We start from the raw sequence: 26,100 nt of genomic DNA, 5'->3' as shown, positions 1-26,100 counted from the left end.
ACCATGTTTAAAACTAGAAATGGAGGCCGTTGTTGATGTCGCTATGCTTGGCATCATTGTCCGCCTATGACCTTCATATACCTGTATGCTTACATACCTATGTTAAGCAAATTACCGTGACCTAATAAAACTGGTTTGGGCTGGCGTCGTAAAATTTCAGCTTTTTATGTCTGTGTTACCTTTACCATAATTCTGTTTAACTTATCAAAGCAAATGCTCTTGGTTGACCCACAAGGCAATTGTGTTGCTAAAGTTCATGTTTTTGATGCCTTAGTTGCTGTTTGATTGCTCAAACCTGAAGGAGCCATTTTGTTGCAGTTACAGCTTTCTCCAAATCTTAAAGCGTGTTTCTTGTTTATCTCGCCAATTGTTAATTCTTCTAATTAGACTGCTCTGCTCTAATCGGATCAAGGAGATTATATTACAACAAAACATTCTTTCACAAGTTGTTGCTACGCCAAGTGAAACGCCTTTGATATTTTCTAATCCGCACAGCAAAACAACGTCTTATGGCCGAGCAATTGCTAAAAACAAATTTTTTGTGCCGAAATGTTAACTATAATATCAAAAATACGATGGTCTTGTATTTTGCTGTATAACACTTTACAGTGTGGGCTTTTAGAATTTAAAGCTATTAATAGAAAATAAAATCTTGTAAAATTCCGTTCATTTTAGGAAATTTATTTGTTTACAAATTTCGTGTATCTGATGGTGTTATGTAAACTTGCAGATGGACCAGATTCATTTGCAGGAATTTGTATGCTAATTCGAGTTGCGTAAATGTTGTGTATCATCAGCTCCAAGCACAAATTGGAGGGCAAAACTTTGCTTATCAGCCCCATTGACTACAGCAGTTTCGGGTAGCCCGTTTACTGATCGAGTGCATTAAAATTCCGTCTCCAAACTTGAAGTTGCCTCATACGGCCTCGTTTCGTGATCCGTAAAACATGCCCAGGGCAAAATTGCTAAGAAGAGATATTTTCCTGTTTTTCAGTCGTCGAATTTGTTGCCAAAACAATGCTTCTAATATCCGGTGAATTGCGTCCGCGCCGCACGCAAGCTTTTCAACTTGTGCTAAACATTGTAAAGCCCCCTGCTGTCTGCAATGCATGAAAGGTCGTGCGGGTACTATCGCCAAACAAGGCCTTTATTTCGTTTGCTTCATTTCTTCAAGCCTTTTTCTCATATGTGAACATGGCCGGCAGTGTTTGCAAAATATTACGGTGCGACGCCGGCTCACGATGAGTGAAAAATCGTTCATTTGTGCGTTACAGTGATATTTAAAGAACTCTGCTTACTTATTGACGTCATGGTCTTGAAATGATACAATGCTCGATGAAAAGCATTGTGATCTATTGTGACCTTGTAACAAGTGATGCTACATTCGGGCCCATTTGTGTAACTTATTTTTGAAAATGACGTTTCTAGTTTCCCGTGACGCCACAGTTCGTGAATATCGTCGGATATATTTTTAAATTCTGCGACCATATCTCGCCAAACATGTGTGCTCTTATCATCGCTCTTGAATAGGGATCATTGCGCCTTGTAGTATTCACCTACTATGTGCGTTATTCGTTCAAGCCGTATAGTTGATTCTTGGTTTGCTGATGTAATCGAATTTGGGGCCATCCGGACATGACTGGTCTACCGTGTCGCGATGGAGAACCTAGCAGTTCATCGATTGTAAATCGCAAGGTGCGCGCTCCGAACAGAGTGCACTGTTCAGGTCACCTTCATCTAATTTGCGTTGAAATAAATTTTTGACCCGTCTTATGCAGTGTGTTGATCCTTCATAACGTTCTTAATCCTTCCTGAACTCGCGCATTGCGACCAGCAACGACCGAACAGATTTAGAAGGAAAGGCCCAACGTCTACCTAAGATGGCAATTACTTTTCACCACCTGCACTCAAATCCGTTGTCTCTTCAAAATGAGCGGGTGGTTTATCTAAGCGAAGCCACGATTGCTGTGATAATGAATGCGTTTATTGTTTAAATTTAGGAAATGTTGCCTTGAGGTAGACGTGTAATTGTATCACCTTAGGGCATCAACAAAGCACAAAATGACCACTGCTGTAACAATCTTGCAACCTATTATCCTCATTTTTTGGTGTATTTTCAGTGGTAAAGATCAAAGTCGGTGATATTTCCAGCAATTGGTAATCGCGCCTTAAATTATATCGTCATTTAAGACCATTTCCTGTTTTGTTTATACGTGTTAGTTTTCATTTTGAATGATGCGGTTACATTTTGCATATTTATGGTTTGTGTATTACTTATTAAAAAAGTTTTTTTCTTCACTATACGTTATTCAATTGTTCCTTAATAAAATACTTTCTTTCTGGTTTCGAAAGCGAAATCAGAAAACGTTCTTATTCAAGCAAATTTTTAAAGTTAGCTTGTTTAGTTAGTGCGGCTTGCTACGTTTTAATGCACATATTCCGGCTTTAGCCGATCAATGCCGTTCTCAATGTTGGTTGGTGATAGTACCGCGCAAATGAATGGTGGAGCTAATCCCGTTACTTTACTCTCTTCATTTAGCTGATATATGGCAGTTAGTTGGAGCACATTGACTGCTGTGAGTTATCCCATGATAATTACATACTCTGAATCGGAATAATTAGACAATTGACCGAATATGTAATGTTTTGTGTATGTTTTACGTGGAATTCATGAAATTTTAATTTTAGTTTGTACTTTTACCGTTCCTTATCTACCAGCGGTCTACGATTTCCAATATCAATATGCACATAACTAGTTGACGTTAATACTTCAGACACGCTTTTGCTGAACGATAATTGTCTTTGTCGATTCTGCAGCTATCAAACGTAGGACATCATAAAGGGACACAACTATTATTGAAGTGAAAAGATGTCAGGTGTATTTATCGATGCGTGACTCGGGATCCAAATTGGTATGCTCTTTGGGGACTTTCCTGAAGAATTTAGGTTTCATAAATAACCATTCTGTAGTTAAGCTTTCTGTAAGAAAAGGTCAGAAATAATCCCATGCCTTAAGTGTAAAATTGTTAGTTGGCGAGTTCCGTTGTACCAGCAGCCCAGATATTGATTGTTTGTTTTTGTGAAGCTTTTTTAATAAGACATCAAATAACGAAATCATTATAACATTCACATCTCTAATTAAGCTCCATCGCTTAATAGATACTACGATACTTTTTCCACCGGTCGTTTATATTTTTTATTAATTGTTGATTTGATTTCTAGCCCAAATTGTTCACGATTTTATATCTAATGACACGTTCCGTGACAATTTACCACGTCAGTATACTTGTCTTATACGACCATAATCTCTGGTTAACTTGTCCCCAGCAAGCAAATGTCCAACAGATTTTTATTCAGGAAGTTTATCTTAAAACAATTCATATCTCTCAATTATCTCAATTATTACAATAAAGTGTAATTGCATAACATATTTTATTAAAAAAGCAACGATCCTCTTCTGTCATACGTGTTAGTGACCTAAGAGATGATATCGGCAAACGGAATACGGAACTTATCGCAACGAATTAATACGATGGTTTTTTTAATTTAAAGGTGTATTAGAACTTCGAAAACGTGATGAAGAATAATTTGTCTTACCACTAACGGTAAACCTAAGACGACCACTCCCGTTGTTGATAGATATCACAAGTTTAACCCAACCCCACTTATTCTTTATGTAAGGCACTAACGGAGCACTTGTACTTTATTTGCTCACAAGCTGCACTACCGATTTCAGAGAAAAAACGCACGAGACTCATTTAACTTAACTAATCCTGGTAATCTTTGAACAACGACGATTTTTGAACTTTCCCAGCAAGGACTTCAAAGCAGTCAGTGGAGCGTTCAGAATAAACCCTCATACGTTGCTTTGGTCTACTCCAAGCTTTTTATGGGCAAAGTCTGCTTTTGAAGTAAGTTTTGCATGGCCGCTCCGCTGAGCTTTCAAGCACGAAAGCACTATGCTAGTTTAATCTTTCGTCAATCACGTTGTTCGGTTGTCTATTAATTCCATCATATAGCTAACCTGTTTAACTTATAACACAGATCGAAGTACATTTGTCGATAACCAATATAGGTCAATATCTATGGCCGGTTGTAATGAGCTATAGACCGCGATTCAGGACGCCTGAATGGGTTTGAAGGGACTGATATGGCGCGTACAGGGTCGCACCACGATTAACTCACTGCGATTCGTTGTAAGCAAAATTGTTCCTGCACATCACCTAAAATAGCATACGAAGGTCTAACAGCCCCATTCGTTGATACAGGTATTTGTGGAAATCGCTCAATTGCACTTTTAAGTTTAGAGAAAATGGTTGTCAAAAAGTTCAACCATTGTTCGCTGGGAGACAAAACGTGCATTATGTTGGCCATTAACTAAATCATGTCTTAGACTTACAGTATGCCACGTACATTGTTCTACTCGTGTTGTCTACTATAATTGTAATGGGTTTTGACTTGTGACTATGCAAGATTAGACCGAAAAGAAGAAGACATGTAGTGTAGCTTTCATCTCTACCCAAAATTATCTCCTCTGATTCGCGTGGCATATTTTAGAGGATTGTCGCACCACGTCTTTTAGAGGATTTTCTCATCGCATCTCTTAGCTTACCTTAGATATCCTAAAATGCATCCCATAGTTTTGTCGTCGCAAGATGTGAAGATCAGATTTAACCCTTTTCACAAAAGCGGTTCTGACATATGAACTCAACCTTAATTTTCGTTTTTGCTTCGGCGATTTTATCGGCATAACTTTCACATTATTCTTGCCGTCTTACCCTGGACGAGTTGTAGAACAAAAGCTTTCTTAACAATATCATCGTTATTTTACGAATTAATCATTTCGGATTCATTTCCATGATTAGGTTCAGCAGTTTTTAAATTTTGATATAACGAAGCAATTGCTTGTCTTGTCTTTTGTTAGCGGATTGTTTATAACATCGAGTAATCGCAGAATTGGCGGTTATAAGCAGAAAATTTGTCATCAAAGAAATCATTAATTTATCTACACCGCACGTATAGGTTGCTAAACTAGACCTTTGTGTGTGTCTATGTTAGCAATCATTTCTATTGCCAAGTGTCTTTCATGGCTTATCCTACCCATCACAGTTATGATGTCCGGCTGCAGATTAACTCAAATGTTATATGATTTCATGTTAGGATTTGAAACATACGTCTGGGTTGTATTATGTCTGCTTGCGTATACGCTAATTCCCTGTGAGTTGTTTCTACCTCAAGCTCATGTATTACTCTACGCCGCTCCCTCAATGATTGGAGTTAAAACCTTATTTATTGCAGGCCTGTTTATCGCCAACTGTTATGATGTTTACGAACCAGCCTTAAAGCAAGTTTATTTTGGTCATCACCAATCGTTTTCCGTCAGTTTAATTCCGGGACGTCGTTGGGAGAAAGTTCCCTGCATTTTGCAATCACAACCCACAGCCGCCTTGTGCTTGGTCGATTGACGTCATACGGAACAACATGAATTTTTCAGTAGCACGCAATGCATGGTTTTCTTCATGTTGCTGCGTTATATTGTTAACCCTAAAAATGGCAATATGCTGTAATTGGTTGTTACACTTTTGCCGTAATGTACTCTTAATCTTATATACGCGTAACTTGTAGCAGTGAGTGTTAAAATCTCCTTGCTTGAACTTGTTAGAATGCAGTACTGCTTAATGTCACGAGCCAAAATAAAGTCGATAAGCCGAAGCAAACGGTTAGTGGCAATATTATCCCTCAACACGTGAAGCTATATGAATAGACGGAAAATTATTTCAGCTTTTTGGATGACGTAATGAGTTTATTTGTGGTACATAGCGCAGAAGATCAAACACGTTTTATTCTCGATTGAATGAAGCTTTCGTGAAGTCATGTCTATGTCTACACCTTTTGCTTTGAAAAGAAAGCTCTTAAAAGAGAATGTCAAAGGCGACCGGTGAAAAATGACAAAAGTAAACCCAACCAGGCCACACGGTATGTAACCTACATTTGTAGTCGTGTTGTGCGGTCATTTCGATCTTTCTGAAACTCCAAATGCGGGGTATGGCGGTTGACTCAGGATGTCTGAAAGTTGTTTTTCAACAAGCCATTTAACAGTACTTCTCCCATTTGCCAGTCGCTGGATGATCGATATCGACGTACTTGATTTAGCCCATTACATTACGAAATGCGAACTATTGGGTGTGGACGGTATGGGAGGCGCTGTTTGCCCATTCACAACCTCTTAAGTATTTACTACAGATTTACCTTGCTCATATAGGCCTGTTCTTGTTTTATTCGACCGTCGGAATCAGCTTGGGATCTCCATATTTGTAGTTTTATATTACATCATTGCTAAGGCGGTATGGAGTTCAACCCTTTCAAGGCATTGATGAGTCAGCGGATCAGAAGAACAGTGCTTGCTTTTGTCAAGCACTTACCAACTTTAGAAAAGCGCATTAATACAATTTTTCCGTCATTCTACATGTCTCGGTAAAGCACACGACAAAACTATTATGTCATGTATACATGTATGTATAATGTGCATGTAAGTATACACAGGCTTATATGCTGACGTCACGTAAACAAAAATCTCAGTCATTTAACAAGTGGATAGTTGTACGGTTGATTGAGAGCCTTCCGCACATCAACATAATCCGCAAATTAAAATACCGCAATTACACAGAGTTCAGGGATGTAGATTTAATTAGGCCAATCTATAAGTGGATCATAAAAACAAACATGGTCAAAAAAGATTTAGAGGTTATCGTTTTCTAATCCCTGTAGTTTGTCTTTCTTAGTCGCTGTATATAAAAAAGGGCAAATCACACTTCTTTTTGCATGATTTGTACCAAGGGGTAAAATTCCATTTCAAAATCCCATTTTCAAAGACAGCCGTTTTTGAATTGCTTTCTGGCAAGCTTTTTGCTGTATTGACTTGGTAGTATACATGCAATCTACACAAATGTTTTTGCTTTTAACGTGTTTCTCACACAATGTGCGCGTCACGCCATTTTGCTGGGTTTCGCAATGTTGCAGCCAACTCAGGTATTTTTTTATTTTCTACCACTCAGAATTTGGCAGGCGATATTAGAAACACGCGTCTGCATGTCTGTTAGGTTTTCATACGCATAGACATAGCGAGTCTCTGAACTGTCATCTGTAGGCCAAGAGGATATCTAATGGTACTTGATTTAATATGACTTCAAAATTAACTGGAAGTTGCTTGAAAATTGTTGACATGGCGTAATGCGTCCAGGTATACATTCGTGGAAAATATAACTTACAAGCATGGTGCTTGGATGTAATGTACGACTTCCAAAACGTATCAGTATAAATTATTTTGAAATCCTGGCTCTATTCGAGACCATCAATAACTACGCTAACCTGGTGTCCGTTACAAATGGCTGACTATAGAGGGAAATAGCGTGCGAGTGTAACAACATGTTTTTAGGATGCCAAGCAATTATCTTTTCTTTTGTTTCCCCGCCTTCTTGTTCTGCCGCATTAACACGGGTCTTCATAGTTACCGGTTAAACAGTTAATCATCAAACTCCTACCTTGATCGTGGGAGCGATAGTTAATACGTGCACGCTGAAAATCGCTCAATCGTTGCATTAGGATTAGTTAAACTTCACTTTGTGAGCTTCCGCCGTATTTCCTTTCATACTTGAAGTAGCTAATGTTCTGTTGCCTTAATGTATCCCGTACCATCCAGTTTATAACAAGTTGCATGTGAGTTGTGTTACCTAGTGATCGTTCTAAACAAGTTAAAGCCACGGAAAGGTTTGTGTTAACTTCATACGACCCGTTCAAATAGCTCTTTTGTGACGTATGTGATGTAATATTACCTTGCTCCTGCTTTAACCCACCGAGGCGCCGACCGACCGCCGCTATGCCACATTGCAAAGACAGCTCGTTGCATAAACACAAGGAACTTTATTGTTTTTTCTCAGTCACCTTTGTCGATATTTACGGAATAGATTTAAGGTTCACAGCTTCAGTTTTCAACATATCGCTCATTAAACCTGTCGTTGAAACCAGGATCAATTTTAACAATGCTTTTGAAATTTTATATGTTGAAAAACTTTCTTGTTACTGCAACAGATTTTTGTTCTGTATCTTTGCACGTTTTTGTATCAAACGTTTTCTCACGGTCTTGGATCAGGTGCCGTTGTTTTTAATGAGAGCTGCTAACGCATCTGTACTAGTATGGTTTCTTTATGTTATGGGGTAAAACCAACTATAAACTGACAATAAGGAATGCGTACAGGTGAAACATAGCTTGTCGAACGGTCGGTAGATATTGCCAGAGTTCGATTTGATATGAAAACAATTTCACAAACAAAACTGAAACAAACATTTATGAGTTTTGTGTATGGGATCGATTCGGACTTTTCTCAAATAGCAAGGAGGTCGTCTATTCGTACTTCAACCCTGCCTTCTTTTTGTATTAATTACGGTCGTTTCCTGGAAACTCAGGCTTAGCATTCTAATCCTAAAGCGTTACACAATAAGGCGACCTTTTCCTCGCCAAAATTGTTTGCAGAGTCTATGAGCGTAAAGGTCCATCCAAATTCCATAAAAAAGAGGATTTGTGCCAGGATGTTGACGCGATTATTGCCTACACCATCGATAATAACTGTTTTGTTAAGCATTTAGAAGGGCCTTATTGCCATTCATAACTTGGCGTATTCGGTCCAATTGAACCCCATTGATCGCAAAATGAGATCAATTTTAAATGCCAGTCGGAATTAACCGGAATAGACCTTTTGACGTCATCATTAAATTTGACAAAAGGCTAGTCGGGTACCTGTGTCGACTAGCGGATGTGAAATTGTCGTGAATGTTACACGCTATCTTGTTTTGTGCATTTGTTAGGGACAATGACGGCAAGTGTTTGACCCGATCGACTTTGTTGTGCAAGCTTTGTATGAGCAAAACTGTTCAATGGTTTTGAAGGTCTTTGTCACATGGGAAAATTTGTTTGGTCTGCTTTTGGTGTCGTGACTGAATGGTTTGCCATCGCAGCGTTTGTATTATTTGTGTAAAAAAGCTAAGTAGGTTTGGCCTAGACCTTTTTGCACTCTTGACAAAGACGCCTTTTGGCGCATGTTCTTGGTTTACGTTTACATTATAAACACCTTCCACGCGCGAAGGTTCTTTTACAACACGTTATTATGGAGGGAACAAATTTACTCCATGTTATTTTTAGCGCTGGAAATAACTCCCTTTTGTTCTGCCAATGTGTATAAAGAGTGCATCGGTTCTTCTTGCAAGTCATCCTTTGCAAATAACTTTGAGCTTAGAAAAGTATTTGTTTGTATAACAACTATATGGTATTACACGTTGAGCTAAGGTCAGAATTTTAACGGAATTCCTTTGATGCACCGACCCTCCAAACAATGTTTTAGTACTTGAATAAACTACTTTGCAATTTGTGGGCTACTATTTGAGGTACATTGAATTTTAAGAGCGCTCTGACCTCTGACGTCTATTTTAGCTTATACTTATTTTTTCTAAAGTTTAACGTGACGTCAAGTGTTGGATATTTGCTGAAATTTCAAATTGCGTCAATTTACTTCAGTTTTATGTTGTCTGTATTAAATAATGACATTTTGGTTGCCAAGACTAGATCGCAATTTCTACCTACAAAGCACAAGACTAACATACTTTTTCGCAATCACGTTATAGACATCACGATTGCGTGTTTTATTGAAATGACGTTGTTAGAACTGGTTATTTAATTATTTTATTTCTGCAGGGACTACATATATATGCTTAACGCTACTGGTTCGACTAAAGATGGTGAGATTCGTTACATCCAAAGATTGCAATGGAAGTCGCCAAACGCTACACAAAAAAGTTGTCAGCGCATGGGAAAAGACGAGGTGGGCCTAGTAAAATGGATATATCTAATTTCCTGAGTAACTTATAATTTATGCTGCTAATTAATCATTTGAGGCTATTTAAATGCCGCTTTGTTTCAGAGCGAATGCAACAATTTCATTCGCGTTGTTGAACGTTGGGATGACAACCGGTTGTACGTGTGTGGCACCAACTCCTACGAACCTACCTGTCGATTTTACAGTGTAAGTATTAAACATAATGAAAGCGTTATTTTTGTCTATAAATCGGCTAAAACAAATGTTTTTTTTAATTTTTAGCGTGACGATTTCAACGCGCCAGCCAACAAGAACTCATTAGTGTTCGAAGAAGCGTCCTGCAACCCGCGATGCGTAGTTCCTTATAACCCTAACACAGCGAGCGCCAGTCTATACACCAGAACTTGTAAGTAAGATTATGAAGTGGGACTTATAGGGAATATTGTTACTCATTTCTTTATTTGCTTGCCTATTTAAATGAGAAAAACGAGAGTAGGCTACTAAAACATGGCTGGGTTTATTACCCATTACAACTGCCCCTTCTCATATGTACATGTCTGATAGTTTCATTGTGTCATTTTCAATGGACAACAATGGTTATACAGTCAAAGTATTTTGCCTAACTGTTGATAGCGCGCCCACTATAACCACCACCCAACAATTGTAAAAGATATGCTGAAGATCCTCATGTAGTGTAGGCTACGTCGCTACGACATGGTTCAGTGTTAGGGTGTAAATGGCAGGTTCGGGTTTCACTTGACCCATTACTGTAATCAAGTTATTCGCATCGTCCAACGTTATGACTGAAAATTGCACTGTGTGGCTGTTAAGGCATCTAACCTGTTTTGTTGTTTTGGGTGCAGCAAACGAATTCCAGCTTTTCTCCGCTGTCATTAATGATTTCATGGGCAAGAAGCCAGTCCTTATGAGAAAAAGCGATCCTTATGTTTACAGCATGGACAAGTGGTTTAATGGTAGGTTGAGTTATAAATAAGCGCATAACACTTTGATGAACAAATGCCTTAAATTCGTAATCGCTAGGATTACCTTCAACAATATTGCTCTTGCTTTCTAGACCCGACCTTTATCAAGATGGTTGAGTACAAGGATGGAAAAGTTTATCTTTTCTTCCGAGAAACGGCGACCAGCGTCGAGACGGGGACCGACGAATCGGTAAAAACATGATTGTAATTGCTGTAACAATTGTTTTTTGATACTGTAGGATGTCGAAATTATACATTTTTCCCAGCGTTAATTGAGGGATTTAGAGCAGATCGTTTGAGAAACTGCTTAAGTAATTTTTACCTATAGCATTGTTGCGACCAGACCCACAAAAGATAATTTCATGTTTTAGTTTCTAATTTTGATTTGTTACACCCCAGGTAACATATGCAAGAGTAGCTCAGGTTTGCAAGAATGACATCGGGGGTTTGTCAATATTGCCTGGCCAATGGACAACATTTCTTAAAGCTCGTTTGAAGTGTTCGTCGAACGCAAACAAGGGGTTTGTGTTTAACAACCTAACATCCGTTTCTAACATCACAACGATTACCAACCAATATGGATCGATGGATGTGATATTCGCCACCTTCACAACACCATGGTTAGGCGCTTGTTTTTCTCACTATGCTTGAAACGCGGACTGCAGAGTAGGATATAGGCTTGAACAGTAGTATTCCAATTCCAGTTGTCATTACCACTTTTCCTTTTAGGGAATGGAACACGGTTTCTACGTCAGCTGTTTGCGTGTTCTCTATGGACACAATCCGCACGACATTTGAAGGAAACTTTCTTAAGGACCAAGAATATAGACCGATAAGGTAGGAGCCTGTAAGGTGTAAGCTATCTCGTACATGCCACACCGCACTTCTTATGGCGTAGTGACGCGATCTCGACAAAATGCAACATGAGCCCGTGGACATGTAATCCAATAACTGAGTTTGTTTTGTTTTGTATAGTAACATGGAAGACCATCACCCTTCAGAAAATATCATCAAAGCTGTCCCGATACCAGATATGGAGGTACCCAGACCTCGTCCAGGAAGGTAAGCTTGTTCATTACGTTTGTAAACTAGGGTTATACGACAAATACCTCTTTGCTGATAACTGATTGACATTTAAGAGTAAGGCTGCCTATGTGGCAAAGCAGCGTCGCGTGAGCAACAGACAAGCTGTTATTTCTTCTCCCAGGTGTCTAAACGATAGCTCGTTGATGACGGATGACAGCCTGTCTTTCGCCAAGACCTACTTTCTTATGTATGAACCGGTCAACCCCTTGTATGAAAAGGCGATGTTCGTCAGTGAAACAGAGTAAGATAGACACGAAAATTGGCTAGCTTAATTACCTTGTAACTTTTCAAACAAAATTATTATTGGACCTCTTTCGAGTCCCTGGGTATATATAAGTCATAACGATATCGGTTTGAAGTTATTAGACCTATCTTTTTGCAGCGTGAGAGCTACGCAAATAGCGATTGATACAAATGCGGGCGATAACAACGAACTTTTGGTGTACGTTGGAACGGAAGAGGGGAAAGTACTGCGGCTTCGCCCAAGGCTAAACGAAACAGTAAGTTCTGGGACACTAGGCTACAGGCTAATCTTTGAACAATTTAGCGGATTTTGCTTAAATAGTTTTTATTTGGAGATTAACTAAAAAAATACCGTAAGCTGCTCAATAACCAATAATCTTCTCATATCCTACTTTCAGTTTTTTTTATTAACTTGTTTTTGTAGACTGGTCCCAAGTCAATTCTCCTAGAAGAGATGCAAATTGCTAACAAGAGCAAATGCGACAACGGCGAGATTTCATGCGGAATATTGGCCTTGCATATTTCACGACCAGAACTGGACCAGCGTGTCGAGAACAATTTGTTGCACCCGGACGAAGAACAAATTGTTCCCGCTGTTTTTGTTGCTTTCACTGATCGAATGACGCAAGTGCCTTTGACTTCGTGCAAGCAATATGCAAACGAAAGGTTGGATGAACTGCTTTTTCTTGTTTTGCTTTCGTGTATGTCCGTAAAAACGGTTGCGTTGGCTAATACCATTTCTGTTTTCTTCAGATGCTGTAATGCTGATCCTGAATGTGGCTGGTATCGAGAACAAAGGTGCGTGGTTCGCACACCGTTTGTAAGGTAAGCACACGACTTACTGGAGCCAGTACTACCCCCCGGTACTACTGGAGGTAACCAATACGACACACCATATATTATATGTTAAGAAATTGGTCAAGCATAATGCAAAATTGTTTATTGCAGTCTTTCTGCTGTTTCAAGCTTGTCTGAAATTCCGACCGACTGCCAGCTACCATCTAGCGGTAAGTGTGATCTTGTTATCTAACTACTTTGGAGCTGCTGACATAAATGAAACCCTGTAGCTAAACGATATGATTTTTTGTTAACAAGAATTGCACTTTTGGAGGATTTTAACGGCTTGGTGACTAATGTAGTAGCTGTAGCTAAAAGTACTGTATTTCAACTACAAATACTACCATGTTTTCGGCATGTACCATATGTTTAAAAGTCATAAAAACTATGTTCTGCTAACTGTTACCAAATACTAAGTGAATTTAATTAACGTTATAACGTGTACTTCTGCATGCATTTCTTTGTGTCATTTATGCATGCCGTGACATTATTCACTAATTCATTGAGCAAGTGGTAAGAAACTGACTGCAGTTTGACGTTGGTGTTATAAATGCCAGGACTGCTTAGCTATGTCATTTAGACAAGGAAAGAAAGTTATGCATTTGGGCGTACTAAGCTTTTGCATGCCAGTTTATAAGCTCTGATACTGTGTAATAGTTTGGTATTTAACTCCTTTGTCATTTGCATGTCGCTTGGTACAAGTTGGGTGTTGGGCCGTGACTCAGCTTATGTTCTGCTACTCAAAATTTAAAGCAGACAAGGAAAAAATATTTGCTTGTTTGATGGCCTGTTGAAGTATCTTAAACAGTATTATGCTGCCTTATGTCCCTTTAGCCCTTATTGAAGTGTGTTGTTGATCGTATTTAAGTATGAACATTTCTGTCATCACGTTTGTGTAGATGTTGAAATGACTGAAGAGGTGTTATCTCTGTTGTAACAAAAATATATTGTGTGTTATGTAGATTAACAATTCATAAAAATGTTCCATAGGACGATCACTGTAAAAATCAAATCGTGCAGTTATCGTATTAAGGCAGGATAAAAATCAATTGTATACCGGTACCCTATTCGGAGCGGAATGTAGAACAATCAGGTTTATCGAGCGCTGTGACCCACGTTTTTCTGATTTGAACTGAACATTATAGTTGGGTCTTCACTGCCTGTTCTGCCACAAACCGGTGCCATCTTCTTATAACCAAGCACCAGGTATGCGCTAACAAACTGACTAACTCAACAGTAGGCCTATCATCGTGATGGAGATGAGCAAATTGTACTCTTGCATCGCATGAAATAAAATGTGAAATAATTAGATCGTACATTTGGAAGCATAGCACCTTCAAAAGCATGTGAAATTGAAATCAAGGCACTATTTGCTCATTTTGACGTCTTTCATTGTAAAGTTGGTTATTTGTAAGAAAAAGAAGGGGTGACACATACAGGAATAGTCAGCATGATGCTATTTTTTTATTTATCAGTACATCCCAGGCCAAATTAGAATGGTTTTAGTTTGAAGTGTACAATGTGCAGGGATCATGAAATTTTTAATGCATGTTATTTTTAATACTATATAGATCACTGACATTGTGATACAGATTGGTGCAAAGTGGTGTTATTTAAGCATGTTTCAAGTAATGAGGTGATATGTAAGATGAAAGCATGTGAGAAGTATTGTTTGACAGTGCCAAGGAGTTTGAGTTAATAGAAATTTGAAGTATAAGTGGTGCTGTATAGTGAAAAGCTCTAAATTTTTCAGAAAAATTGAACCATCACATTGTTGAGCTGAGACTGTGACTTCAAACAAAAGATGTTCATTTTTTAGTTTTTTCATGTTTAATATGCATGTTTGAAATGTAGATTAGCTTTCATCTTTTAATACTGATGACATGCATCTAATCTGAACTAATATCCAGTTTTTTGTTGTTAATTTTTTTATATGTAACACTTGACCCATTTTAATCTAGACTCATTAACATTATTTCAATTTTTTTTTTTTTTTTTTAGAAACAACTTGCACGTGTGACTGTGCTGATGAAAGGAATGGTGCAAGGCAACCTACTGGTTGTGGTGGGAGGCCTTTAGGCAAACAGGCACCTCATCAAGAGTCATCAATTACAAATTTAATCGATGAACCACAATATGCAAATCATAACCAAGATTCCTTGCCAAACAAAAAACAACCGGGCAGTTCAGCTAATGGAAAAATAACAGATTTATTTGTGGAAAGAGTGCTTCCATCTATATCTGAAGAATTTCAAAGTTTTGTCAACTCACTTGAAAGTAATGAAGAACAGCAAAGAGCATTTCTGGAACAACTTCAAAAAACACTTCGAGACACTGCAGAGACGGTCATGAAAAATTTTAAAGAAGAATCTTGTCTTCCTGCTAAATCTATCAACAGCATAGTCCATGCTTATCCCTTGTTGCTACGTGAGGTTGAAATTTGGCATGAAACTGCCCTGAAGAAAATGGATCCTGAAATTTTACCTAATGATTGCTGGCGGTCAAATAGGGCTGATCCATGTGTACATAAAATCGCGTTTGGCGTTCCACTTGCTCCTACGTTATGGAAACCGCTCACTCGTTTGCTACAAAGTTTTGGAGCCACATGTGATAACAGTAATGATGATGAATTGGTAGAAACTACTTTATGTGAACCGGCCATTCAACAACCAGAAACATGTGACTTCACTGAGTATCCTGTTGATGTAAAAGCCTTTTTCAGAAGTGCCAATGACACTAGGAAATTTATGCCTGCAAGTAGAGGACCGGAGCCACTTTGGAAGCCATTTAACAAGACTCTATCTGATACTGAAGCTATTCGAGGTCACGTTGGAGTTATGGTAAAGGGCGGTAAGCCTTTCCGCATACAGTATTCAGCAGGAGCAGAAAAAGTCAAAATCAATTTTCACTACGCTGCTGAGTTTGATTGTAGTTTGAATGAACCCAATTGTGCTGGTCACATGCATGGTTGCATTCCTAGTATAGAGAGGACTGTAAAAAGGTGGTTCAGTTCTGCTACAAAGCAACTGACAGCCACAGGAAAAAGATGTCAACAGCAACTGACAAGATTTCACAAAGACATTCGTCCCAGAAGAAATCAGCAGCAAATGCGTCATAGGAGATCTTACAACAATAATCTTCTACGCATGCCACAACGTTGCCGGTATATAAAAAAGAGAGTTGCAAAGATTTCAGAACAGCAATGGAACCATGTAATTAGTCGAGCTGAACAGCGTGGTGGAAGATACTTTGAGAGCCATGACAGAGTTGAATTTTATTCCCGAGGCCACGTGCGAAATTTTTTCAACAATGAATGCTCCATAAGTCAGAGAGATTTAGTATTTCAAAATCTAGGCAGAGTGTTACAAAAACGAAGTCGTCCAACTAAAGTAGCAATTCTTTCAACACCGGAACTGCCCTTTGCTATCGAAAGAAAGCCTCTAAGTGGCAAGGTGTTCCTGAGATACTTCTCACAGATCGTATCTTCCTTTGACACCATGTCGTAATTGTTCTCATCTGTACATACTTCCTAAACTTAGAAATTGGTCTCAGTGTACTACATGGAAAAGCTACATTATGCTATGATAGCTATGAATTTGGCATGTAACGCGCCTGAAAAAAGTAGTGGAGGATAATATAACCATACTCCGACCAGTGCATAAAAATCAAAGAGATGCTGGAATGATACTGAAACGTTTTATGTAAATTGGGTCTCCATTTGCCTGCTCATCTTTACACTTCATTTCTTCTTTGCTTTACCAACTTTGCTCTGTTTGAAGATAATGTTGTATTGAACATGATTTTATATTATTTATTGTACTGTTGTTTATTGAAGTTTCACTTCTGTTAATGAAATAATTGACAAATTTTATTGCTTAAGCATTATGTAACTTGTCGTTTCCTTTTAGTATGTTACTATATCTAGTGTCATTTTCAGTTTTTTGTATCATGGCACTGTGATTGTGTGTATAACATTGGTGCATACATGGCTTGCAGAAGCCTAATCCTGAAATATAAATATTGTCATATAAAGCTCACTGAACTGTCTAATTAATCTGCTTAAAGTAAATGTTATGATCCTTCCCTGTTCATCATCTTATTTATTCTTTAATATTTTGTTTATTCCAGTTGGTCAACCAATAGCATGGTGTTGCACACAATAAAACGCTACAATGAAAATGTTGTGCGCTACCGCCTGATAATGTTCTTATGTATAATTCTACCTCAATATTAACTAAATTAGCTAACTGATTCAATGCTTTCGCATTATTGCATGTGGATCTACTGCAGTCACCAGCTATATTGTTACACCACTGAACTAAATTTTTTCTAAGTAAATACATTATTTCAAATTATCATTTAATGTTAAATAGCAGGAACTTCCTTGGTAAAGGGTTAAATATTGCGTCCTTGTTATGTTGATGTATTGCATTTTAGTGTTTTTAAAGTCCAAGGTTATTTGTGTAAAGCTTGTACTGGTATTGCCGTGTTTCTAGTATTTTGATACTTGCTTGCCAAATAACATATTGTGAATTACCTCTTCTTTTTTTGTTGTTTGTAGATTTTACATTTATTTACGTTGCTTTCCGTCAGTATGGTATTGTCTGCCTCCAGCAATGGTGGTATGAAGCCTTAGCATTATCTTGACGATAGTGTAAAAATGTGTATTGCAACAGCAAGTAAAACGCTTTCAAAGAAAACTCATCCTGCATTATGTCTTCACCACATGTACTTTATTGCCTACAACAATTTATTCTTTGATTCATTTAAATTTAAATGCAGAAATATTTGTTGTCATAACATCATTATTTTAATTGTATCTCAGTACTGTATATTGTACATGTTCGTCCATATTTCTTGCAGTATGATATATGAACCTTCATTTAAATATACAAAGAAATCAAATGCAAGTTATGATGTCACAATACGATAGGTATTTATGTATAATAGGCAGTGAACGAAAAAGTGAAAAGTTTTTAAACTTATTATGGTTTAAGTTGAGAATAATAAGATCTGCATTTAGAATCAACATAGGTATGAAGGTAATAATATTTATACAACTTTTCTATGAAACAAATTAGTACTGGTATGTAGGTTATTATTTTAAATTCCCATGTCGTGTACGTCACATTAGCGTACTTATTAACACATTTTTTGGAATTCTGGAATTGTGCCATATGGATTTGGTTGTTAAGTGCAATGTCTTAAAATAAATTGCATATTGTGTAGTTAAAATATTTCCACATGTTTTACATTAAAACCCATGTAGCAGGCAGAAAAACAAGAAACTTTCCAAACCAATCATACACCATTGTCAACTAGGTATAAAACTTTCACTAGGAATAAAGAATAGCCAATCACGCTTGTGAGTTATGACATCCAAAAAAATTTGGAGTGATTGAAAATGTTTTTGTTCATCGGTTATATGTGTGAATTTTAAGATAAAATATGCATTAATATATTAGGTACATATCAGTATCACATATCTTATTGTGAGATTAACTGGTTTTATTATTGCACTAATACAGGGGTCGGCAACCTTTTGCTAGTCACGGGCCAAATGTCGAGTGTACAACTCTTTGGCGGGCCGGCATTTCCAATAATACTATAATTCACACTCACTTCAGTATATTACGCTACATTGCTGCAATCTCAATCATACCAATCACAAAAAGAGCAAAATATATGTATTCACACTTGAAAAAAGGTCCATTTGAAATTTTTCGGGAATGGTATTGGCGTCCACATCAAAAGGAGTACTGAATAGCCTGAATTTATTTTGTAGAGAACGAATGTCGGAAAAGCGTGAGGAAAATTCAGTAATTCAAGCTCGTGTGCATCTCTCTTTGTATCTATAACGACTAGTCTAGTCTACTAGTTTAGTTTACAGACAATCTCGTACTTAGTACGAGATACTAGTCTACCGCCTTTGCACCAATTTTATGTCTCGGGCCGGACGATTTCGCAGGCCGGATCCGGCCCGCGGGCCGTAGGTTGCCGACCCTTGCACTAATACCGTAATATGAATGTCTGTGGATACCGTTGTAACGCATACCACTGTAAATCTTTAATGTACCAAACTTCTGATTAATGTTATTTAAAAATTTATACAAAATATTAATAAATATTGTCATTTTGATGTGACATGATGCCTACAACAAAACAATAAGTGATTTATTGGCTTCACTAAGGCATATAACTTAAAATACATTTTATGCAGCTACTGATGTTCTTGTTGTTGGAGTAACTGATTCAGTTCCTCGAAGTAAGTTTTAAAATACCATTTGAATGCCTGATGCATGATTGTCTTACGCTTTGTTTCTAAAAGGTATTTTTGTAATTTTTCATGTAAGAGATTTGTGTAAATTTAAGTCAAAATAACAAGGCATCAGGTACCACAAATTAACTGTCACACAGCATAATTTTATCTGGTTTTATAGTTAATTTTGAGAACAACAAATATACATCCGTTTACCCAGCCAATCCAGTTTATGCACTTCCTGGTGAGATATTTTGAAAAGGAATGATCATGTTTGGGTTTTTAGTTTTCTCTTTGATCATTTTCTGTGTGATTTGCTATTTGCTAATACTTGATGACTTCCACTAAGTTATATAGAAATGCTTTATTATCGTTGTATTTAAAAATTGAATTAAAGTGTGAGTCAATTATCATTCAATGTTTAATTAACAACAATCTCATGTTAACCTTTTAACTGAAATTCAAGAGCAATTTTAAATTGCATGTTATTACTGGAATTTAAACCTAATGTTGTTTAAACATGAACACAACAATTTACAGTACACCTTATAATTATTGCTGACTAAGAAATATATATTTTTTAGTTATTAGTTACCCACTCAACTAAACTGGTAGCAAGTATATTTTGACATCTGTTACTAGAGCTTCACAATATATTTAGGATTACTTATGAACAGAAATTTTTAAATTTCAGTAAAATAACATTAAATGCTTAATATAGTTTAGATTATTATTTAATACTGATTTCAGAACAACATATTCCAATGCTAAGTTTATTTGCGCATTAAAATGTTACAAGTTTGTACTTGACAAATTATTTTTGTATCACAGGGCAAGTTGTGTGTACTTGATTTTAATTGGGGTCTAGCTTGTGTAGACGAGTATGTTTTTAAACTTGCGGATAATGTCAGGATCAGTTGTATCACATAATGTTCTAGCTGCTTTTTTTCCTACTTTACTAATTGCCCTTGCAGCATGTTGTTACTAATTAAAAAAGAATTCACTTATGTGCATGTACAGTGTCTTTCTGGAAAAGACGTTTCATTTTTTGGCACTGACATTTTGTTTTAAAGCTGCTACTTGGATTTTGTCAATTGACTTTCATAATTTTATATTAGGTGTTTGCCTAAAAAACCCTTCTAAAGCTTGTTTAGTGAATCTCGTTTATTGCAGATGCTACAGAAGAGCTTGCAACAGCTGGAATAACAGATTATGTGGCTGCTGCATTGGTTGGGTTTGTGGTAGGTGTATTACTGGTTATGTTCGTCATGCTTTTGGTACTACGGCATCGAAGACATCATGCTAAACAGAAGTTAGTACATGTGTAATACCTGCCATAAATTCTTTCTATTATTGTGGTTATGAACGTCTAATCCAATATCTATTTTATTAAAATTGTTTCTTTTTGCGTTCTGCGTAACACATGAAGTGAAAGAACAGGATTAATCAAGATGGTCTAAATGCATGAAGACGTATAAGCTGTGGCAGTTGCTGTTTTTTATATTTCTCTTGCAACATTGAGAAGACATAAAAATAAACCCTGATCAGTTTATCATTTTTGTTGAAAACCGTTATACTTTTAAGGAAAATAATTTGACAGAAGTTTTTTTCCCAAAAGAATTTGTTGTTTAGAAATTGAAAATGTATTTACAGTACTTAAATTCTATAACTTTTATCATGTCGTATAATTTCGTGTTGGTCTTGCTTGCGTTGATTCTTATTTGTATAACTTTTGCTGTATACAGTATTGATATTGCTTCATTGAATGGTGGTCATAGAAAAGTCGTTTATACATTTGCATGAATGATGTTAGGCATGGCAATCGTAATATTTGTCTGATTACAAGAATAATAATTTTGAAATGTGGCAAGTTAAAATGCATATGTTTCTAATGTATGTTTTACTTTATATCTTTATGGATATGCCCTATTTTAAAAGTTTGACTTTGAGGCAAGACACCAGAAATTCTATCTGAACTAGTTACATTAAATACATGTAAATCAGGATAGTCATTTATGTAATCTGCTACATTGTAATGCTAATAGGTTTTTTAAAGCTAACACTAAACATCCAGATATCTTGCATTGAGTTTTTTCGTTACAGCATTACTATCGACAAAGGCCGGTATGCTTCTGAAAGTTACTTAGACAAAGCTCCTGAGGCAGTCGCAGCAAATCAGAAACAAGAAGTCGACTACTTTGACATAAGCAGAGCTTCAGTATGCTTTTATGTAATATTTCCAGCGATGCATTTCCTTGAATTATATTTAAGATTGATGAAAGAGCTGGCATTAAGTGACTTTAAACCATAGTAATTGTTTCTCTTGCAGGCCACTTCCACTGAACGCCCGACAAGCCTCATTCACGAAATCCAAACTGATAGAAACAGGCCCTATTCACCTCTCACGCCCTTGAGCATAGACGGTACTTATGTATACATAACTATACAAGATGCAGAAATATAGGCAGTTACTGGTGGTTTTAAGTTGCCATTAAGTTGACAAAGCATGATACCTTTGTGACGCATGACATAAGTTGAATGCAAAAGGCTGAGTGTTTTGACACTAAATGAACTCCTTATGAAAACTTCTTGTCCTTATCAGCAAACGTATGCAATAAGGAAGCCAAAAATATTGTAATGTCAAACGTTTGGTAAACGTAAAAATATGAAACAAATGTGAACTTTCGTCTGCTTTGACTTATTTAAGCCTTACTTTTGACCTTTGACCTCTATGTTACTTTGATCTTTCAAACTCTTGCTTCATTTTCAGAAGAAGTTTTTCCAACAATGGAGGAAGCGTTACCTGATATATCTCTTCCAGAAAGGTAAGTGTTTAAATCAAGTAAAAAAGTTGTTAATGAGCTTATGGTTGTCTGTTGAATTTTCACTTGTTAGTATTGGTACTTAGTAAGGATTTGTTAACACTTTCTCTTTGTAAATCATAGAAAACTTTTGGAAGTCGAAATGTCCATACCGCTGCTTGACCAAACTCATGAAGCTGTGCTTGATGGTAAGACTTTCAAATTTCGAGAACATTAGTTAATTAAAAAATTTTGATTGGTTTTATGAAATGCTTAATTACTGTAAGTTGTTGTTAATTACATGAATTGTTATTTTTTCTTTATGGTAATTTTGCATGTGTAATAAAAATTTTTTGCAGACGATACGAGTCCGTTGCATCCCTCTTTTCTACAAACTAATTTAGTAGAAAAGAAACACGAATCTGGTATGCTTTGTAACATCTAAACTATCATTTTGTCCATATTCATGATATACCCTGTTTGTTAGTCTTGGTTTGGTCAGTCAGTTTCACATTAACTGACTCTTCTATAACTTCTTATTTCATTTTACTACCAGTTTGATGATTGTATTTGCAAAACTTATTAGTAATTTAGAAACATTGTTTTGGTTTATGTATAAAGTAGCTGATTCCTTGCAGTTCACACTGAGAATGAAGCTCCACCAGAACTTCCTCCAAAACAATCCAGTCTGAGAAAGTTTTCTGCCGAGCTTCCGACAACACTTCCTCTTTCACGCAATTCCAGCAACAATAACAATACACTTAGTGATGCACGAAAACCTGCTCGTCCTCCTCCACCATCCTCACCTCCTCCTCCTTCAACTCCAGATGATGATCTAAATGGGGCGACAGTGATTTCGGAGAAACCAGTTATTTCACGTTCACTACCACCCAGAAAACCTCCTCCTCCAAGGCCAAAAATGGGACTTCGAAAACACGAAACATTTTCAGGGTCTCACGGTCAAAAAGTTAAGCCCCCAGTTCCACCAAAATCAAATCTTGTGATGCGATCTGCCTCGATGAGAGCCCCATCCAATATTTGTATCACATCGGATCTTCATTCTCTTGCCAGAGATGATCTTTCACCCACATGTAGCACGCTTCCCAGGGATGGCCCTCTATTTTCAAGCAGAGTTGCAAGATCCCCTTCGTACAAGCATAACACCGCAGCCACACGGTCAAAATCAAAGGGACTTGTAGCAGTCGCGCCACCCGTCATTCCAGCAAGTGAATGAAACTTTGTCTCAAGTTGAATATGCTAAGTACAGAAATAATATAATTTTGAAGGACTCTCTAAACATTATTTCATAAAGACAGAAACTTGCACCTGTGTATGTTTCTGAATTGCACTTGTATGAGCTTTTCTTTTATTTTTGCATGTTCATACTGCCCATACTGCTTTTTGCGTATTTCTGTTTATAGTAGTTTCATTCGTCATCAATCCCAACCTAAATTTAAAGTTAGACGTAATCAATATTGAACGCAGGTTTCTGCTTTAAAACGCTTCTAACATTCTTGCATGATATGGTAGTATTAGCAGTGGTATATTATTCTGTTAGGTATAACTTATTTTATTGGGAAAGCTTTTGGCCCAGAAACTAAATAATATGCTTTCATTTTTGTTTGCCGCATGCAATAAGTACCGTAGATAGCCCGGGATAATAGATAATAATCTGTACAAATTTCTGTTCTTTGTTTTTATAATGCAGCTACGCTAACGTATATTTTATGCAATGTGCACTAGTTGATGTCTGGTCATAGCATTATACTAATAACTATGCTGTTTTCATATAACCCGGTTGAAAACTTTGACATTCCGGATTCTCAATTTCATTTACGTTTTGGAAGTTCATAACCATTACGGCAAAATTCTATACACTAAACTCTAAGCAATGTAAGAAGCAGAATTGTTCATGTAAATTGTAAATATACATGCTTGATGCGCAGTTGTAGTGGACAATCGCAAGCACTGGACAGGTTTTCAAAAGAGACTTTGACTTGGTGTTGCGGTGTGCTATTTTTCATCAGTTTGTATTATAATTATGCCTTGCCAAAGCTATGTACATTGTACACGCAGTGTAACCTGTTGTATGCTTGCGCTTGCAATGGTGCAAGTTTTCGGCTGGTGTTTGCATTTTTCATTTGTGAGCGGGAATTTGTACTTGTAGCTGGGTAATACCAAATTAATTTTTGTGGATTTTATTAAGATATACTTGCGGATTAATCGCCTTCGCGTGCATTTCTTTTTGCAACGATGTTCTTGTTTTATGATGATATTTCTTATTTCAACATCGTCTATTTCACTAGCCGTTTGTTTGCCAAAACAACCAAGATAGAACTTTTTTTAACTTGATGATGTAGCCCGCCAATCATCCTTCAATGATGTTAAGTGTAACTATTAACACAATTTAAAAAATAAAAAATAACAATCTCAGCTATTTTCGGATATACAATCTCAGAGTAGTAGTAGTAGAGAGAGTACTCAGATAGTTCTGAGAAAACAGGCAGGCCCTGTCCGATTGGAAAGTGTTTGATTGATTATACTGTAATTATTGAAGGTGTTCCAGAGAAATTACCTAACTGCATGAGAGCCCTAACGTTCCATGTCTCGAAGCTTAAAATCAAGTGTGGCCGTGTGGGACCCGCCATGTCGTTGCACCCTATCCACAGTATATAGAGTTGAAAAAACTTGGTTTTCTGTTTTCACCCATATGTAGGGAAAGATGCCAATAGCTGAGCGAGCCTTTTTTCATTAGCCTTTCCTCACATTTGTCTTAATGCTTCATGGTATTCACTCTTGAATTTTATTGAATTATATTATTGCTGAACACTAAAAGCGAGTCCTTTCAAGACGTTTAAAAAAGCACTCGAATGGTTCAACTGTGAAGATTAACTTAATCAAGTTTTAGGAAGACTAACCATATAGTTGACCATAAGGCTCAACTAAAGATCGATGAAGCGAGTCAACTACAGTATCACCAACTTTTGCATGAAAACCAAAATTATCCCTGTCCTTCTAATGTAGCCCATTGCAAACTCTGGCTTTATAAAATCACCGATTCTTAAGCAAAAGAAAGCTGGATAACAAATTTTTGGTTTTGTTTACCGTGATTTTTTGATGTTGCTTTATGGTTTTTGCTGCGTTGAGCCTGAAAATGACTTTAGTTTTTTTGTAATGTCAGACGCTTTCACGTAATTACAGATTGTTTGAAATAACGAAAGTTTTCCTGCAATGCAATATGCATTAGATTAAATGCAATGGTTACAGGTGAAAAAACAAGTTGGCACGTCAGTTTGCTTTAAACTAACTCTAAGAAATTGGCACAGCAACACATGCAGCACACGTTCAATAATACGGAAAACAGAAAACTATGCTAAAAGTGGAGATTTAAACGGCATTTTCTCTTGTTCGGTTATCATCCCTAATCAAGGTCCGCTCTTTTTGATTTGATGAAATGACATATCTGTTACAAATGGCAGTTATGCTGGACTTAAGATGATACATAAAAACGTAAGAAAACACAACTCGTACACAGTAATTACCGAATAAAATGAACGTTTAGCACACGCGATCAAAAATGCGTATGTGATAAGACTCTTTCGTTTATATGTGGTGCTGTCCTCTCGAACCAAATTCCAGATGTAATCTCCCCTCATGGCTTCATCCCACTTCCCTTGGTATTGCTTTTCCATTACTTGAATATCTTGATGGAAACGTTTTCCATGCTCCTCGCTCACATCTCTCAAGTTATCACGAAAATATTCCTAGTCGGAATGCGAAAAATGCAATTTTAGGGACATACGACAACCAAGTTTTTTTAAGTTTCTATCAAATTTGACACAACTTGTGCATAATCTTCCATTCTATGGTTGCCAAGAAAGCTTTCTAGTATCATTCGAAATGCTTACCAAGTGCGTTTTTCTAAATCAAACATCGATTCCTCCATGCAGTTGTTTTGATGCTAATATTTTTCTTATTTGGGGCCCAACAAATATCCCACCCTTAACCATGGTTTCAGAGAGATT

At 37.0% G+C, this 26,100-nt stretch overlaps 1 protein-coding gene across 5 annotated transcripts in view; it reads left to right on the top strand.

The window, feature by feature from the left end:
* The window catches only part of LOC143445033 (uncharacterized), a 28,409-nt gene extending 3,897 nt beyond the window's left edge, over positions 1-24,512 (top strand). Inside the window, exons 3-24 of one of the 5 annotated variants that reach the window (XM_076943832.1) lie at positions 9,746-9,872; positions 9,972-10,073; positions 10,149-10,272; positions 10,730-10,840; positions 10,942-11,039; positions 11,249-11,469; positions 11,579-11,686; positions 11,825-11,911; positions 12,057-12,176; positions 12,318-12,435; positions 12,603-12,844; positions 12,932-13,003; positions 13,127-13,185; positions 19,236-19,280; positions 19,456-19,518; positions 20,448-20,586; positions 21,378-21,492; positions 21,604-21,697; positions 22,045-22,099; positions 22,220-22,284; positions 22,435-22,500; positions 22,714-24,512. In XM_076943832.1, the coding sequence (XP_076799947.1) occupies positions 9,746-9,872; positions 9,972-10,073; positions 10,149-10,272; positions 10,730-10,840; positions 10,942-11,039; positions 11,249-11,469; positions 11,579-11,686; positions 11,825-11,911; positions 12,057-12,176; positions 12,318-12,435; positions 12,603-12,844; positions 12,932-13,003; positions 13,127-13,185; positions 19,236-19,280; positions 19,456-19,518; positions 20,448-20,586; positions 21,378-21,492; positions 21,604-21,697; positions 22,045-22,099; positions 22,220-22,284; positions 22,435-22,500; positions 22,714-23,309 (2,827 nt within the window). In that variant the 3' untranslated portion in view covers positions 23,310-24,512. Of the gene's footprint in view, positions 1-9,745; positions 9,873-9,971; positions 10,074-10,148; positions 10,273-10,729; positions 10,841-10,941; positions 11,040-11,248; positions 11,470-11,578; positions 11,687-11,824; positions 11,912-12,056; positions 12,177-12,317; positions 12,436-12,602; positions 12,845-12,931; positions 13,004-13,126; positions 13,186-15,016; positions 17,926-19,235; positions 19,281-19,455; positions 19,519-20,447; positions 20,587-21,377; positions 21,505-21,603; positions 21,698-22,044; positions 22,100-22,219; positions 22,285-22,434; positions 22,501-22,713 lie in introns of those variants that run through there. The other 4 variants (XM_076943831.1, XM_076943833.1, XM_076943834.1 and 1 more) reach the window with 4 other exon arrangements.
* Positions 24,513-26,100: the final 1,588 nt, after the last annotated feature.

This window comes from Clavelina lepadiformis, chromosome 2, assembly GCF_947623445.1.
Source record: "Clavelina lepadiformis chromosome 2, kaClaLepa1.1, whole genome shotgun sequence".
Taxonomy (NCBI): Eukaryota; Metazoa; Chordata; class Ascidiacea; order Aplousobranchia; family Clavelinidae; genus Clavelina; species Clavelina lepadiformis.
Note: the sequence above shows the minus strand (reverse complement) of the source record. Positions and strands in the feature narration are given on the sequence as shown.